At 38.6% G+C, this 16,223-nt stretch overlaps 2 protein-coding genes across 9 annotated transcripts in view; both read right to left on the bottom strand.

The window, feature by feature from the left end:
• The window catches only part of LOC309389532 (C4b-binding protein-like), a 34,322-nt gene extending 33,238 nt beyond the window's left edge, over positions 1–1,084 (bottom strand). For both annotated transcript variants that reach the window (XM_081948040.1, XM_081948041.1), the window contains exon 1: positions 149–1,084. In XM_081948040.1, the coding sequence (XP_081804166.1) occupies positions 149–224 (76 nt within the window). In that variant the 5' untranslated portion in view covers positions 225–1,084. The remainder of the gene's footprint in view (positions 1–148) is intronic.
• CR2 (complement C3d receptor 2) overlaps positions 1–16,223 on the bottom strand; it is an 80,775-nt gene that overhangs the window by 45,059 nt on the left and 19,493 nt on the right. For 3 of the 7 annotated variants that reach the window (XM_081948032.1, XM_081948031.1, XM_081948036.1), the window contains exons 15-27: positions 14,230–14,329; positions 12,289–12,374; positions 11,717–11,899; positions 10,185–10,358; positions 9,578–9,757; positions 8,504–8,686; positions 7,805–7,987; positions 7,210–7,392; positions 6,691–6,876; positions 5,599–5,850; positions 3,589–3,774; positions 3,421–3,450; positions 2,857–2,935 (exon numbers count right to left, since the gene is read on the bottom strand). In XM_081948032.1, the coding sequence (XP_081804158.1) occupies positions 2,857–2,935; positions 3,421–3,450; positions 3,589–3,774; positions 5,599–5,850; positions 6,691–6,876; positions 7,210–7,392; positions 7,805–7,987; positions 8,504–8,686; positions 9,578–9,757; positions 10,185–10,358; positions 11,717–11,899; positions 12,289–12,374; positions 14,230–14,329 (2,005 nt within the window). Of the gene's footprint in view, positions 1–1,147; positions 2,137–2,856; positions 2,936–3,420; positions 3,451–3,588; positions 3,775–5,598; positions 5,851–6,690; positions 6,877–7,209; positions 7,393–7,804; positions 7,988–8,503; positions 8,687–9,577; positions 9,758–10,184; positions 10,359–11,716; positions 11,900–12,288; positions 12,375–14,229; positions 14,330–16,223 lie in introns of those variants that run through there. The other 4 variants (XM_081948035.1, XM_081948033.1, XM_081948034.1 and 1 more) reach the window with 4 other exon arrangements.

Raw genomic sequence — 16,223 nt, 5'->3', positions numbered from 1 at the left:
CTTCAGGCCTCCGGTGCCCTGGCAGGTCGCGCCGGGGAGGCAGGCGGAGACGAAACGCCCCACCTCCTCCTCGTAATGACGAGGGAGAGGAGAGAGGGAGCCAGAGACAACCCCGCTGCCGCGTGAGGAGAAGGCGCATCGCACTCACCTCGCCAGGCCCAACTCATCGCCGCCAGCGCCAAAATCGCGAGAAGCCGCGAAGGGCGGCGGCGGCGGCGCGACATGGCGCTCAACGCGCAGGAGGACGAACAAGCGTTGGAATCCGGCGCGCGGAGATTGGAAGGGGGGGGGGGGTGACTTTCCAGGGCTCGAGTGCCAGCTCCGGCCGCGGCAGGGGTGGGTGTCGGGGGACTGTCGTAGCCACTATCGCCCTTGAGTCGGCCTTTCTTTTCATTTCAAGTCAGAATCAGCGTGAGGCCAACAATGGGGGAGGTGCCGCCAATGCGCGAGATCCTCGCGAGCGGATGGGTGAAGGCAGCTACGGTAGCTCCGCTCGCGGGTCTCGGGAGCGGCCGCGGTTGGCTGCCCCTGCGGAGACAAGTAGACGGCAGATGGAACTTGGTCCGTAGAAATAAGATCTAGAAAGCTCTAGAGCTGAAGAAGCTTGCACAAGAAGCGAAAAACCGGAAAACCGAATTGCCTCTTGAAAAAGCACCTTTGGGATAACCAGGACCTGGATAACAGAGAATCTCCATAGGCACGATCTAGAAAGATTTGCTGCGAGCTTGACCTCCGGATATAGGTATTGCCTAGATGTTGGGCATTTGGAAAATGCAGGCACTCTAATTCAGAGGTAGGCTGGCGAAATTGCTCTGGATGGCATGGCCAAGCGCAGAAGCAAAAGGGAGAGGCGAGGTTGCTGCCGTTTGGAGACCGTCAGGCTGAAATGACACCAAGTGCTTTTTTAATCAGCAAACTTGATAGGAGAGATTAACAATTCAATGTAGGAATCTCAAGTTCCTACTAGGTTCTCTTGCTGTTCCAATGGACTGAATGGTGTGAAGAAGCCCTGGCGGAATGATTTCCAGCAGCTCTTTACCCGAAGGTTCTGTCTTGAGGTAGTTTCAAAGTTGTGCCCATAGTCCCGTCCCGTTCCCCCCCCCCCAAAGAAATACATCAAAGACTAGTTTATTTTTTATTTGGAAATTTATTTTGGGATTAAATCTAGAATTGTTTTAATAATTTCTAAAAAGATAAATTGATTATTACTATTCATTGAATATCCTAGTACCATAGCTTGCGCAACGCACTTGAAGTATTTCCTGCTTAATGAATATGGAATATGGATAATTAAATCAGCATGCGGCCACTCTCAACAACTCTGGGCAACTTACAACAATCAAAAGACATCACACAAAAATAAATACAACATAAATAAAAGATGGCAAGCATAAAGTGGGCAGGCCTGAGGCTGTCTCACCAAAGGCCTAGATGAAGTCCAGAGTAATAAAACATTTATGCATGTATGTTTCGTAACAAAACAAAAAATAATGATCATAATACATTATCAAAGAAGAAAAAACAAAGTGCTATAACAAAGTAAGAAAATGCAACAAAAAGAATAATATATGTCAACAATAACTGGTCACAAATCACTTCTCTAATGCAAATATTCAAAATGTGTATGATACATTCATACAACTCTTAACCTATTGTATTCTCTATAAATGCCCCATATTTCAATATATTTGCCCATACACAATCTTCTATAAGCAGTTCACTCATGAGGGAGAAGTGCAAACAAGATTTCAGTCCATTGAGTAAAGGGGGACATACATTTCCCCCATTTCTTTCCAAATATCAGTCTTTTGGTCATAATAAGGGCATGAAGAATCCATTTATATTGTTCAGTTGTCAAATTCCCTGTACTGGTATGTACTTCAAGAGAATGTTATCTGATAATTTTAGCTTTTGTAGCACAATCATTTTGACAATCCATTACTTTTTAAGCATTTACGGGTCTTGATTTTTATATCAAAATCATATCAGCTATGTCATATCAATGACTGCTTCATATTTATTTTCCAGGAATATATTATACATTCATTGCTTCTCATAACATAACCATCAATGTCAGCAGGATATTTGTTGCTAGCTTGCTCAGAAGAAATTGCCAATTAAGAGTAATATCTTGTCCTATGAAAAGGTAATAATGACATTTCATTGAACAACAAGAAGAATTTCAGTAAATATAAAAAGGCAGTTTATATGCAATACAGAAATAAAAGGAAGGTACCCTAGAAAAATCACTTGTAAACAAAACAAAATATACAACTGACGTCAGCTACTTTGTAACAGGTTGAGGGTACAAAGAAACTTACCTACCAAATAAGTTGCTGCACAATAGCATGCCCATCCCCAAATTATATATGTGCTATAAGTTATTTTAAACCATCTGACTCAGTCATATTTACACAAATAATGTATTTTCATCTTAAAATAGTAACCTTACCGTGAGATTATTACCTGTAGCTATGAAGTTTTCTTTTTACAGTGGAGAATCTTCATAACTAACAACACAATACTTTCTTTGGGCTTCACAGGTACAATTGCTAAATTAATTGGGAGAACATATACTTGAGAAGATAAACCAAATTATAAGACTTAAAAATACATTTAAATGCATTGTTTGAAATAGGCAGACGAGAATTCCTGTGAATTAATGGCCTGCTCTTGGTAAAATTACCAATGCTAAATTCAAAATAGATGTGCTGATTGGAATGGCAAAAATCTTTTCCTCATAAAATACCTGTATTTCAGTGCATATGTCCCTTATTGATATTTGGTAGAATATGCATCTCAAATTATTATTAACACTTCCTTCAGTATAAATAATATAAACAAATAAATGCTCACCGTTTTTTCTTTTGCAAAAGGACAACCCACATCACACCACCAAAAATGAGGAAAAGCAATAGGATACTTCCCACAGAACCTGTTAAAACCAAGTAAATATATTTATTTAGTTATGATTTTCTCTAAAAGGAAAGGTTAAAGAAAGCACTGATTTTATTATAAATTAAACTGGTGAGAAAATTAATAAATTTTTCTAACTTTAAAATGCAATGAAAATGGACCCATCCTAAGGTATTTACGTAATGCACTGTAGAATCCATTCTACAAAATTCAGAATAATATTTAGGATCACAATGAAAAGTTCTTTTTTCCCCTTTTTCTTATGTCAAGTTGCTCAACAACTTTGCTATTATCATATGGAGAACAATACCTTTTCCTTTCTCGTCTTCTTTTCGCTACATTATCATGATTGTTCTGTATTATATATGCTCATCCGACAAAGACAACTAAAGAACAGGGAAGACATTTGACTAGTAGCCGCTGGGGTATGTTATCCACTGTTTATGGAATGCAAGGTCCACAATGCCTTTCTGAAGTCAATGGGAGGGTCTAGAAATTACTTACCAAAACCTATTGTAGCAAAATTGTAGGAGCCTAAAGAAAGAAGCAAAACAAGAGTTGAAAACTATCAGCAAAAGGGACAATTAAATTTACTAGCTCTTGAAAATATTTTTGAGAGGCTCTCCAAACAATATAAATTGTCAAATCTTTAGAGCCGAATTTCCAACTTACTTTGCTTACTCTGTGTACATGCTGGCACAGAGGCATCCCGTCCTATCTGCTGTGCTTGAATAGGAGAAGAATCATTCCTGACATACCCATTTTCACACTCCAGAGTCACATTAGCTCTAGTCTGAATCACACTTTTTTTTCCTGCTTTGGTGCTATCAGAAAGTGGTGGGAGCGGGCAGCCATCTACTGAAAATAAAAGTTGAATAAAAGTTCATAGACACTTTTTTTGCAGCAAAGAGCCACACTTGCCACTTGCCTTTACAACTCGAGAGTTGTAGGGAGGTTGCCAGAGATGCAGTAATACCATTCAAAGAGGTAAAGCAAAAACATTTTTATTGGAGAAGTTTAAATATAAATAATAGAAAATCGGAAAGTTAATTTATTTTCATCTTAATTTTTATCCACACTTTCACCCTTACTGACAATCTGCCTCTACCCGAATGAGCTTGTTGCCACTGATGATACTAATGCTAAAATATTTTTGGGAGGAGAAAAACTACTAATAGACAGGGGTATCAAATTGACGATCCAGGGGCCGGCTACGTCATATGTACAGGCCATCCCCACCCATGCTTCATGAAGGGGAGAAATGTAGAGATACATCACGTAGCGCTGTGAGTTTGACACCTGTATAATAGACAAATAACTTATCTATAGCCCGGCCATCATAGTTTTAGAGGAAGACAGAATCTCATGCTATCAAAAATTATCCTGGATAGGAAACAATTTTTTGTACAAGGTACTTTATTGGGTGCTGCAGCTTTCAACTCTATATTTTTGAAGCAGGACCTGGATCCTAACTAATTATTATATCACATTTGTTAACATGCTATATCTGTGGCCTCGTTAAATGTATTCCTACGAATTGCATTTAAAAATTCAATACATCTAAAAAATAATTGATTTACAATACACATTCAGGGATAATGTGATATTTAAGCAATAATAGCCTATGGCCTATTAGCTAAAGTAAATATAAAGCTCAAAAAATATGGCAGAAATAGGCAAATGAGTTTATTTCTTGTACTGATCCAAAAACTCCAGGGAATTAATTACAGTCTTCACGGTGACTTTGTTCAGGACGTCCAGTAATGAGAATTCTCTGTTTATTCCAAAACAGTGTGGGCTCAAAATAAATGATATTCTTAGGCAGCACCAGTGGTGGGATTCAAATTTTTTTACTATCGGTTCTGTGGACGTGGCTTGGTGGGCGTTGCAGGGGAAAGATACTGTAAAATCTCCATTCCCTCCCCACTCCAGGGGAAGGATATTGCAAAATCCCAATTTCTTCCCGATCAGCCGGGACTCAGGAGGCAGAGAATAGATGGGAGAGGAACCAGTCAGAGGTGGTATTTACCAGTTCTCCAAACTACTCAAAATTTCCACTACCAGTTCTCTAGAACTGGTCAGAACCTGCTGAATACCACCCTGGGCAGCACTGACTGATAACCCACCTCTGAAGATGTACATTTAAAAGAATTTGAACACGGTACAGTGTTGGCTACCTTTCATTTAAAGTTATCACTCATGCCTCAGTCCAATATTATGCAATTGTTGTTGTTCGATATATTTTAAATACAAATATGATTCAGAATAATAATCTTCTAGTTTGGATTATGACCAATAACCATTCACGTACCCCATTCTCACTTATTAAGTACATAAGTAATTTGTCTAGATGTATTTGATACATAATTTCATATTTCCTAGTGTCGCTTATTTAGAAATATGCCATCACAGATACAAAAAAAGGTGTCCCTTTGCAAAGGAAACCTTGCGCCCTCCAACTGTTGCTGAGTTATAATTGTATTGTTAAGCCATCCAGCATCACTTTAGATAGTGAGATGGGCAACATATAAATGAAATAAATAAATAATCACTAGCATTTCTCACCAAGGACCGGGCTTAAGAAGTATTGATAAATATAGTTATATAGATATATAGTTATATATCATTAAATAAGAACACAGTTCTTTATCTTGCCTTCCTATTGGAAGCCAGGATACGCACCTTCTCCACTGCAATTTCTAAACTCTGGAAAAGCATCTGTTTGGTTCCCACCATTGAATTCTTCCAGAGGTCTTTGAATATCTGGCTCTCCTCCAAGGCCTGGGGTGAAGGTAGTTGCTAAGTCCTTGGTACTTGTTTTGTTGATTTTTGAATGTATTGTGTTTTTTATGAATGATTCAGTTATTTTTTCTATTTGATTGTTCCCATCCTTGGTCACCTGAGAGTCACTAGGGAGTTTGGTAGCCTCCGTATCTAAAAATAATAATAATGAAGAAATTCAACATTCAAAACCACTATGATTTTTTTTTAATGGCTTGATAACAAATTATGTGGTTTCCTAAACATTTCCATGGTTTCCCCACTGCAAAAGAAATACAAGTAGTCCTCAACTAATGGACCATAATTTCATTGCTAAGCAAGGCAGTTATGTCACACCCAACTTTATGACCTATTTTGCCATGGTTGTTAAGCAAAACACTGCCATAGTTAAGTGACTCACACAGCCATTAAGTGAATTTGGCTTCCCTCGTTGACCTTGCTTGTTGGAAGCTCACCAATGGCAATCACATGACTCTGGGACGCTGCAACCATTGTAAATACATGTTGGTTGCCAAGTGCCTGAATTTTGATCATATGACCCCGAGGATGCTGTGATAGTCATAAATGCGAGGAACGGTTATAAGTCCATTTTTCAGTGTTATTGTAAATGCGAATAGTTGCTAAACAAACGGTTGTAAGTCAAGGACTACCCATAGTGCCAAAGTGATTAACAAAACAAAATGCTCATTAGCTTATAAAATAATGTTTTAGAAAGCACCACTTCTAAGTTTGCTCTTCTGGAGGAAACAAAGTTCAGCGGGACAGAACAGGCCTTGCTTGCATATTGTCACCATGCATTTTCAAGAGACACAGTGACAAAGCTCTCAATACATTGGCCCATGTAGTTCTCTCAGATGCTGCCAGTTTCAGTTACTGAGGTCTAAGCAGTGTAGCTCTTAGGAGGCACTCCATGTCCTTGGCACCAGATGTCACTTAACACTATTGCGGTACAAACCAGTTTAACAAGTTTAACAGAGTTTAGCTCTCACATACATTCTCTTCTTTTACACTGAGGGACAGTTTGATTCCATGTTCCAGAAGTTTGGCAGTAAATGGTTGGTGCTCCAATAAGAAAAAAACCTGGATTACAATGATAAGTCACAGAGGTGCCATAGGGGAAATCTTCCAAAGTAGTCTTGTCTCGTTTGCCATGGGTGATATTTGGTGGTGCAAGGCAACCTACAGATTTATTTCAATTTCAATTTATTTGTGCTTCTAGACCGCCCCCTCTCCCAGAAGGGAAGAAGTGATGCAACTGTATTACCGAAGTGTTGATTTACTACTCAAATTCCACCCAAATTATGACATTCAGATCGACTTGGATGCACCCATCCTAGTCCTTCAATAAATACTGCTTATAAAAATCATTAGCATGACAGTAGGCACTGTCCAACTATAGTACTTTTCCTCATCTAGCTTCAAGCACCCATCCCTGACAAGCCACCCCAATCCCTGTGAAAGACAGCAGAGAAGACTGAACTACTGATCTGAAAAATACAAGCAAAAAAGGACCTTGGCATCTGGGGGCTTCACTCCATTTTACAGAGTTTGAGCTGTTCCGAATACATGTAACACTGTAGTTTCCAACGCAGGAATAGCCGGCATCACATATATAGATTACTGATTTCCCATATGTGAAGTCTTCACCAACATGCTTCCCATGGATGATTTTTGGGGGTGCGGGACAATGCATAACTACAAAAAAGTAAAAAGTGATAAATACAGAAAGTATCTTCATTCTAGATCTGCCAGATGCTATAACTATTCAAATGTTTTCCACCAAGAAAATAGTTGTTGTGACAGATGTGATGCATGTATTCTCCAGAAACAAGCTTTGGTAATTCTGCCCATAGTAAACACCATTTGGAACAGACTGAGAATGACAGTGCATTCGTATTTGACAGCTATTTGTTCTCAGTCAGACCAAGGGAGTGCCTTCCCACAATCCCTGATGAGTTTGAAGATAATGGTGTTTTTTTTCACAATTCTAAGTTGTTTCAAATGTGTGTTTGAAAAACAATACATTGAAGGAAAAGACTAATAGATGCAATGTACAATAATCATAATCCATGTTAGCCCAGACAGTCCACATTGCAGTTTTTATTACCTTTACAGGATGGCACAGGAAGGCTCCAGTTTCCAGAAGGTCCACAGGTAATAGATGCCTTTCCAATAAGCAAATATCCCGGATCACAATAATAGGTTACAGACATTTCAGAAGTAAACATCTTCAAAGCTAAACTATCATGTTTTCCATTGGTTATGCTTGGAGGGAAGGGACACTGTGATTCTAAAAGAAAAGAAAAGAAAAAAGGATGTCAGAAGACATGTTCAGAATTCTATTTTGATGAGATACTTAGTGGAAAGTTGCGATTAAAGGCCATTTACTACAAGTTGATCCCTCCACTTTTCTAAGGGGCACAAGGCACATTGTGTAACATCTCTCTCTCTTTTTTTTCCATTATTGGAATTTCATTATTACTGGGCAGAACTCGGGAAAGTAGATTAGATATGCCTTAAACTGGACTTCGTTAAATAGAATGGTTCACCTATAATATTAAGCCACAAAACCTAGTTTACAATTCACCTTTGTTGAGTTCACTAATATACAAAGTCAGAACAAACAAACCACATTTTGGGCTTAGTGCAATTAGGGAACCCTAGCAATATCTCATTTAAAATAAGTGAGGTTCATGACTGAGTAGATTCTTTAATCTGTACCTCACATGTCCATATTCAATCCCAAAGTCTTCTTTTTATGCTATGAGGTTTTATGCTACCACCAGCAATTAATTAAAAAAATTACTTTTGCAATGAGGGGCAGGAAAGGTCCACATGCCAGAGTCTGTGCAATGAATAGTAGCATCTCCAATTAGAGTATAGCCAAAGTTGCATGTATATTTCACACACATTCCTCTTTTGAATACCATTACTTCCTGGTTGCTGTGAACCCCATTCTGGATATCTGGAGGTGACTTGCATTCAATCTCTGAAAAGATATAAAAGTACAATTGATTTTCAAAGAGTTACCACTATCTCTCGGAGGTGTGCATATTCTTAGGAAAAAATAGTTTACAGCAGGCAGGAACACATGCAAAGAATTATTCAAATCAGATGGCATCTCTCTCATGACTGGCCTATGGAATCTAAAAAGGGTTAGGGAGGGAAGGGACTCAGCGGACAGCACTTACAATACCATTTTGATATGATACGAGGTGGAAAATTGTAATGAAATATGCTTCTTGTTTATTCCCTGTTTCTTCAAGCAGGGCCCTATTTCTAAACTTTGTAATAAGAACAATTTGACTGCAAAGGAATTTGCATCATTTTATGACTAAAAGATCATTTAATAGGCTGGTGTTGAGGCAACCTGCCTATTTTTCTTTGCAAAATGCAATTGTTCTTTGAAATGAGAAATCTAGTTTATAAAAGTCAGATAGATGCACTTGTAAATACATGCATTAGCATATGTTTCTACAGAAGCAGATCTTTGCTAAATCATATGGGTGTAAAGTTTAAAGAATTACCTCCCACGTCTTCAGAGATAACCTTACTTAAAAATAATCTTCTTGCACTATGATATAAAAGCAATTCACTGGTGCAAAATTAGCTCTGCTCAAGATGACTTCTCATTTCTTCAGTTGTAGTTTGGATTCCTTGACTGAAGGCACCCTTGAATCATTTTACATACCACTAGATTTTAAGCCTAAATGTTTCTCAGTCTGGTACCTTAACAGTTTTGAAGCAGCCTTATACTAGGGTTACTGTATGACTAGAATCATTCCATTCAATTAAAAACAACAACAAAGGTGTGTGAAGACTAATTGTTTCTGTCCCTCTCATCTTCATGAGGTAATAGAGTCTATCTCAAGAAATGTACCTTCACAGTTAGGGGCAGGAGAAGACCATGTGCCACTATCCATACACTGAATAGTTGCCTCCCCAATCAGAGCGAAGCCAGGATTGCATGTGTATTTCACAAGCATTCCACTGGGAAATAATGTTTCCTGGTTGTTGTGAATCCCATTTTGAATGTTTGGGGGTTGCTGGCATTGCACTACTGGAAGAAAGGAGAAGAACAAATTAAACAAATTGAACAAATTAAAACAAATTTTACTTCACTGGGGAAAAGAACAAATTAAGACTCTACTTTGGCTACATTTCTTTCCAGTCTGAGCAGTTCTCCCTGAAAAATGGATTGAGAAATGGTCCAAATCATCCTTCCAAATTGGGTGAATAGGGATTGGCATTTGGTTCTCACTGTTGTATGCTGTCATTTAATAAGAAAACCCCAAGATGGACCTTCCACATTGTCTCATGGAACAACCAAATGCCCCAGAAGGAATTGCCTTTCAATTTTCAAAGGGGGCTTTTGAAATTATTCTGCATTTATTGTTCACAGAGAAATTAGCAAGAAAGGGAGAAAAAATACTTAGTTTTTTCTAATTGTGAGAAGAGTTGATAAAGTCCAGCTTCACTAAACATACCCCTGACACAGACGGGTGCTGGCGAATCCCATGTGTTGCCATGTTGACACCGAATTGTATGCTTGCCTTTCATGGTGTAGCCAGAGTCACATTCAAATGTAATTGTTGATACAGATTGATCATTTGCTTTGGGCCTAATAATTCTTCCATTCTGAATGTCTGGATTCACACAGCCTGGAATTAAAAATGAAAGGGAAGCAGTTAAATTTGGTCGAGTCCTGTACAGGTACAATATAGGTGATACCTTGGTCAGTAGTAGTAACTGTGAAAGGGATCTTGGAGTCCTAGTGGACAACCATCTAAATATGAGCCAGCAGTGTGCAGCAGCTGCCAAAAAAGCCAACACAGTCCTAGGCTGCATCAACAGAGGGATAGAATCAAGATCACGTGAAGTGTTAATACCACTTTATAATGCCTTGGTAAGGCCACACTTGGAATACTGCATTCAGTTCTGGTCGCCACGATGTAAAAAAGATGTGGAGAAAAAGAGTGCAGAGAAGAGCAACAAAGATGATTAGGGGACTGGAGACTAAAAGATATGAAGAACGGTTGCAGGAACTGGGTATGTTCAGCTTAAGAGAAAGAAGGACTAGGGGAGACATGATAGCATTGTTCCAATATCTCAGGGGTTGCCACAAAGAAGAGGGAGTCAAACTCTTTTCCAAGGCACCTGAGGGTAGAACAAGAAGCAATGGGTGGAAACTAATCAAGGAGAGAAGCAACTTAGAACTGAGGAGAAATTTCCTGACAGTGAGAACAATTAATCAGTGGAACAACTTGCCTCCAGGAGTTGTGAATGTCCCAACACTGGAAGTCTTTAAGAAGATGTTGGATAACTATTTGTCTGAAACGGTATAGGGTTTCCTGCCTAGGCAGGGGGTTGGACTCGAAGACCTCCAAGGTCCCTTCCAACTCTACTATTGTGTTGTGTTGTGTTGTGTTGTGTTGTGTTGTATTGTATTGTATTGTATTGTATTGTATTGTATTGTAAATAATGCCTTCTTGAGAAATAATTCACTAAACAAAGAGTAAATATAGTTTTTTTAAAAAAAAAAAAGAAAAAGACTTTGTCCTAAGACCATGATAGGATTTAGCTGAATATTAATGGACAAAGATAAGAGGGGGAATAGGATCCAAGATATGCACATGGTACATTAGTCAGGAGATTCCTTATTGCAGGTCAGAGTCCCTAAATCAATGCTTGGAAAGAGTTGACATTAAGATAGTCCTTGACTTATGACTGTAATTGAGTGCAGAAGGGGAGGGGAGGGGAGGAGATGGGAGGGGTGGGGTGGAAAGGGGAGGGGAAGGAGGTTGTCTCTAATTAATGCATACTTCATATTTAATAAATGTTTCCGATGCCACTTTGTCAATAGTTGAATAATAAGATGAAAATATTAAGATACAAGTTGTTGCAACAAGGACCATACAGTCCACTGTGAGAGAAGGAAAATGTAATGCTTATGTCAAACAGAATAAAACAGAGCTCCAAATATTGTTTTTAAAAATGGAAAATCCAGATTTAAACTTACCTTGTTCACAGACAGGTATAGGGGGATCCCATGTACCATCCACTTGGCAATAGGTCTCTCTGGAACCAACCATCGTGTAGCCCACAGTGCATTCAAAGCTAACCTTCTGGTTATATTTGTAAATGCTGGAAATTCCAGCAGCAATCCTTCCATTCTTAATCTGAGGATATGGACACTGTGTCACTGAAAAATGAAAGACATGTCAGAAGCAGATAAGGGGGAAAAATTGGAATCACTCTGCCAAAGTGTCCGGCCTGATTGATTCAATTTAGGTACCTGATGAAGAGGGCTAATTAGTTTGTCCATAAATTTTCTGATAAACATTATAGTTCAATTAACAGTTAGGGCTATGCCGTAATATGACTTGCTTATAGCCTGATATAATATTGCCTAAGGATGAAGTACAGCCTGATATAATATTGCCTAAGGATGAATTATGCAGGTTTCATTATCTTCAATATGATTTGTATCATTTTATCTGTCTCTATAGTTTCTGTTTTAGAATACTGGCATTCATTAAGCCTTGTCTTATAAATATCCTAGGCTAGACTTGCATTTTGAGGGCTGCTTACTCTGGCAATAAGGAAGGTCATCTGTCCATGCTACTGTTTTACCAAACAATGCACAGCTTCTGGAAGACTTGCCAATCAGCCTATACCTGTAGCAAAACAAAAGAAACAGCATATAACCATTTTAGGTTTTGTAAAAGAATGCAGGCTTTAGAATAGTTGGAATCAAACCGATGTTCTACATCCCTTTGTCTACTCTAATTCAAATTGAGTTGCTTAGAGTTGTTTCAGTTCTGAGGTGACCTTCAGGTCTGAATAAAATGCAGAGATAAAGATGACCAAGGACCTCATAAGGTATTTTAGTATTCATTCATCCCATGCTTTTTTATTCATGTGATGTCAATTTGATAATTATATGCATTCATACGTGTAGACAGACAGCATATGTGTATGTGTAGAGACAGATTGCTAGAAGGCAAAATAGAAATGTGCAGGAGAAATTCGTTTTCATAATTACTAAGTCTTATTTTGACAAAAGTCCGATATGTTTATAATCATACAATGGAAGATGAAATTTCCTACTGATTTATTTTCTAGAGAAAATATATCAGAAGGAAGAACATGTTTAACTCCACTTTTCATTGACACACTCTGTGTACCTGACAGTGGTCCTTCCATTTCATTCTGTTTAGTCCTAATTTTTGATTATGATTTTGGTTTAGCAAACTTACTGTTTTCCCCCAAAAATAAGACAGGATCTTATTTTCTTTTGATCCCCGAAATAAGCACCTGGCCTTATTTTCAGGGAGGTCTTATTATTTTTGAGGGCAGGAGGTGGCGAGCATGGTCACCTCGTGGCTGCTGCTGTATTGTAATATTTTCAGGGAGGACTTATTTTCAGGGGACAGCTTATTTTAGCGCATGTGCTCAAAAGAACGATTGGGCTTATTATCCGGGAAGATCTTATTTTGGAGAAAACAAGGTAGATTGAAACAGAAAGATGGAAAAGATGCAACAGCAGGCTGAAGCCTCCCAACCTGGCCAGGACAGGCTCCTCTGGATGTTGGCTCAGACAACAAGAGCCAGCTCTCGAGATTTTGAAAAAGGACACAGAGCAAGGTGGATAGGATGCAGGAGACTCCATGTCAGGAATAGATGGGCAAGATGAGGAGAGCCCAGGAACATTGGAAGGGCTGGTGGGATAGTGACTGGATGAGTGCCTGTCTGAAGAGAAAAGAGCAGAGATACAACAGCAGCTGGGAAACGTGGATGACCAGCCAGAGATACAGGGTGCAGAAGAGGTATAGCTGTATATGTCAGTGGAGACAAGGAGGAATTGCCTTCCCTGTCAGATCCCAGGGCATGTAGCAGAGGAAGGCAGATGGAAATTTGTGAGGCTACTCATGAGGAAGCAGCCTCAACTCTCCTAATGAGTTGCACCAGCTGGTGATCATTCAGTCTGATACATGGAGCAAAGCGGTGTTGTAGCCAACCATTCACTTCCCTGTCATGCATGTGCTCTGACTTCATGTTTCCTGATTCTGGACCTGTGCCTTATTTTCTGACCTCATGTTTGGACCTTGGATTTCATGCCTGGATTTTGGACGGACCTTGGATACCAAACCTGGACTTGAGACTTGGGCTTCGACTTTGGACTTTGTGTGTGGATTTATACCTTGGCTTAAGACTTTGTATTTCATAGTTAGATTTTGTATCTGGACTTTGTGGACTCTGATTTATTGGGTCTTGGTGGAGGGCCATTTGCTGACAAGTGTTTCAATAAAATATTAAAAACATATTGGCAGGTATGTTTGTGTCTCTTTCCCATTGAGGTACAAGCCTTGCCCAATGATTGATGAGGAAATTGAGACTTCCTAATCCCCCACCCAGCCCACCCCTGAGGAGTCCTCACCAGACAATTTCAGTTTACACTGTTGAAAGGAGGAAGAAAGAAACAGGAAGACTCTCATCACTGGAAATTGTGTTGGATTCCTTGAAACTTACCCTTCCTCACACTGATAATTTACAGTGGAACCAAGGCGAAAATCTCCTGTTACAACCAATTTGCCACCCTCTGGTTCTTCTGAATGTTCACATGATTTTCCTAGTGGAAAATAGAGAGATTCTGCTTTATCGTTACGTTTTGGGTAACACAAAATGTATAAAACTAATTCATGGTTACTATCTGCCTTTAGCAACCAGCAAATTACTCCCAAGGGTTAAGTTGCACAATTTGATACCCCACTGAAAGGCCATTCTGTCCTATCTTCACTTTGACAGAATTCTTGAATTTCTGACCAAATCTGATTCCTAATGCATGTCACTGTGATTTTCTGTTCAAGATTCGTAACATAACCAGGATGACATATATATTTCAAAATTGAACCCAGAAGAAACAACTTTTTTAAAAATATTCATTTGCAATCTCTGTCCAATCTAACTGAATGGGAAGGGCATGGGTGACTCCAAAACAAAGAAAAAAACAAATTTCAGCAATTTTTTAATATTATTAATACTATTAGTGTTATCATTGAACTTACTATTGCCATGTTCAAGTTGATAGATAGGGAAAGTTGCATTATTCCTAGTTCTACCTGATTATCTACAATAACTATCTATAATTCTCAGTTTTAATTACAGGGCAGTATTAATTAGAGAACAGTCAATCAAAGATAAAAAGAACAGTGTTTCTTTATGTTCTTCCCTACCAAAAATAGTTAACAAGGTAAGTGCACATATTTTGAAAACCTAAACCCTTTAGAAAGGAGGAAACAAAATCTTTCTCTTACATTAATTACACTTCATCGTTTAAAAATACCTATAATTGATGGCATGGCCTATTTAGTTTTATACTAAAGTAATATGGAAACATATTCTAAATATTAGATAGCTATCTTTCATCAAGAATGTAGAACTCAAAATCATGATTGTTAGGAATGTAAGCTAACGGTTGGGTCAGCAATACATAAACCATGAGAGTAGTACTGTTTCTTTAAGTACTGCTGTAATGGGATTGGTTGCTGTTACTTCAAGCAGCCATAAGATGGAGCCAGAATGACTGTTAGCTCTCTGTTTGTTAAATGCTGATCGGTGGATACTGCTTGTACATGTATCGTGAGTTACTGTGAGTTTTGCTACTGTTAGTGACTTTGTGTGCTGAACTGATTATATGATACTGGACTGTGTTCGATGGATCACTCCTTAACTGAGAACATTGATAACTGACTGACTGAACCGTGTGTAAATTGAACTCTGAATCCTTCTATTTTCCACAGAAGTAAAATACTATTACTTTTACTATTCGGTGTCCCTGTATGCTGGTTTGTGCATGTTCTTCCACACCACTTTCATTACGCTTCTCTGCACACTTGCTCTCCTAATGGGAAGCTTACCTAACAATGATTCTCCTTGATTTCTTAATCCAGAATTTCTTTATCATAATTTACATTAGGTCTGAACATAAAATTCAGATACAATCGCGCTTTTTTTTGGCGCAGTGAGCATTTATCCCGAATATGGACATGAGAATGAGTAAAACCAACCAGGAATGGCTATTTTGCAGCATCTCTAATTGAGTACATGTGCTTCTGTTTTGTTTCAAACAAATTTAAAATATAAATGTGTGATTTTAAAAAGTTAAATTTACACTAATATTACATCAGTCACAATAAAACATTCCCAAACGTTTCATAGCTCTCTGCAACTATTCCCAGGTGAACACTAGAGGTGAGAAGAGCAACAGAATGAGCCCCCTCCCCCAAAAGGAATGGCCCAACTAAAGGGCTTTTTGTCAACAGTTCCTCCTTTTTAAGACCCCTTCATTAAAGATTCAAATCACCAGTTATAAAATGTTGGACTATATCCAAATATTCCTAATTATAACAGAACATAATAACAGAGTTGGAAGAGACCTTAGAGGTCTTCTAGTCCAACCCCCAGCTAGGCAGGAAACCCTACACCACTTCAGACACCACAGCAGCTTTTGAAGCAAATTAAGG

The sequence above is a fragment of the Natrix helvetica genome (assembly GCF_964273705.1).
Source record: "Natrix helvetica genome assembly, chromosome: 3".
NCBI lineage: Eukaryota > Metazoa > Chordata > Lepidosauria > Squamata > Natricidae > Natrix > Natrix helvetica.
This window is presented reverse-complemented; position numbering and strand designations above follow the sequence as displayed.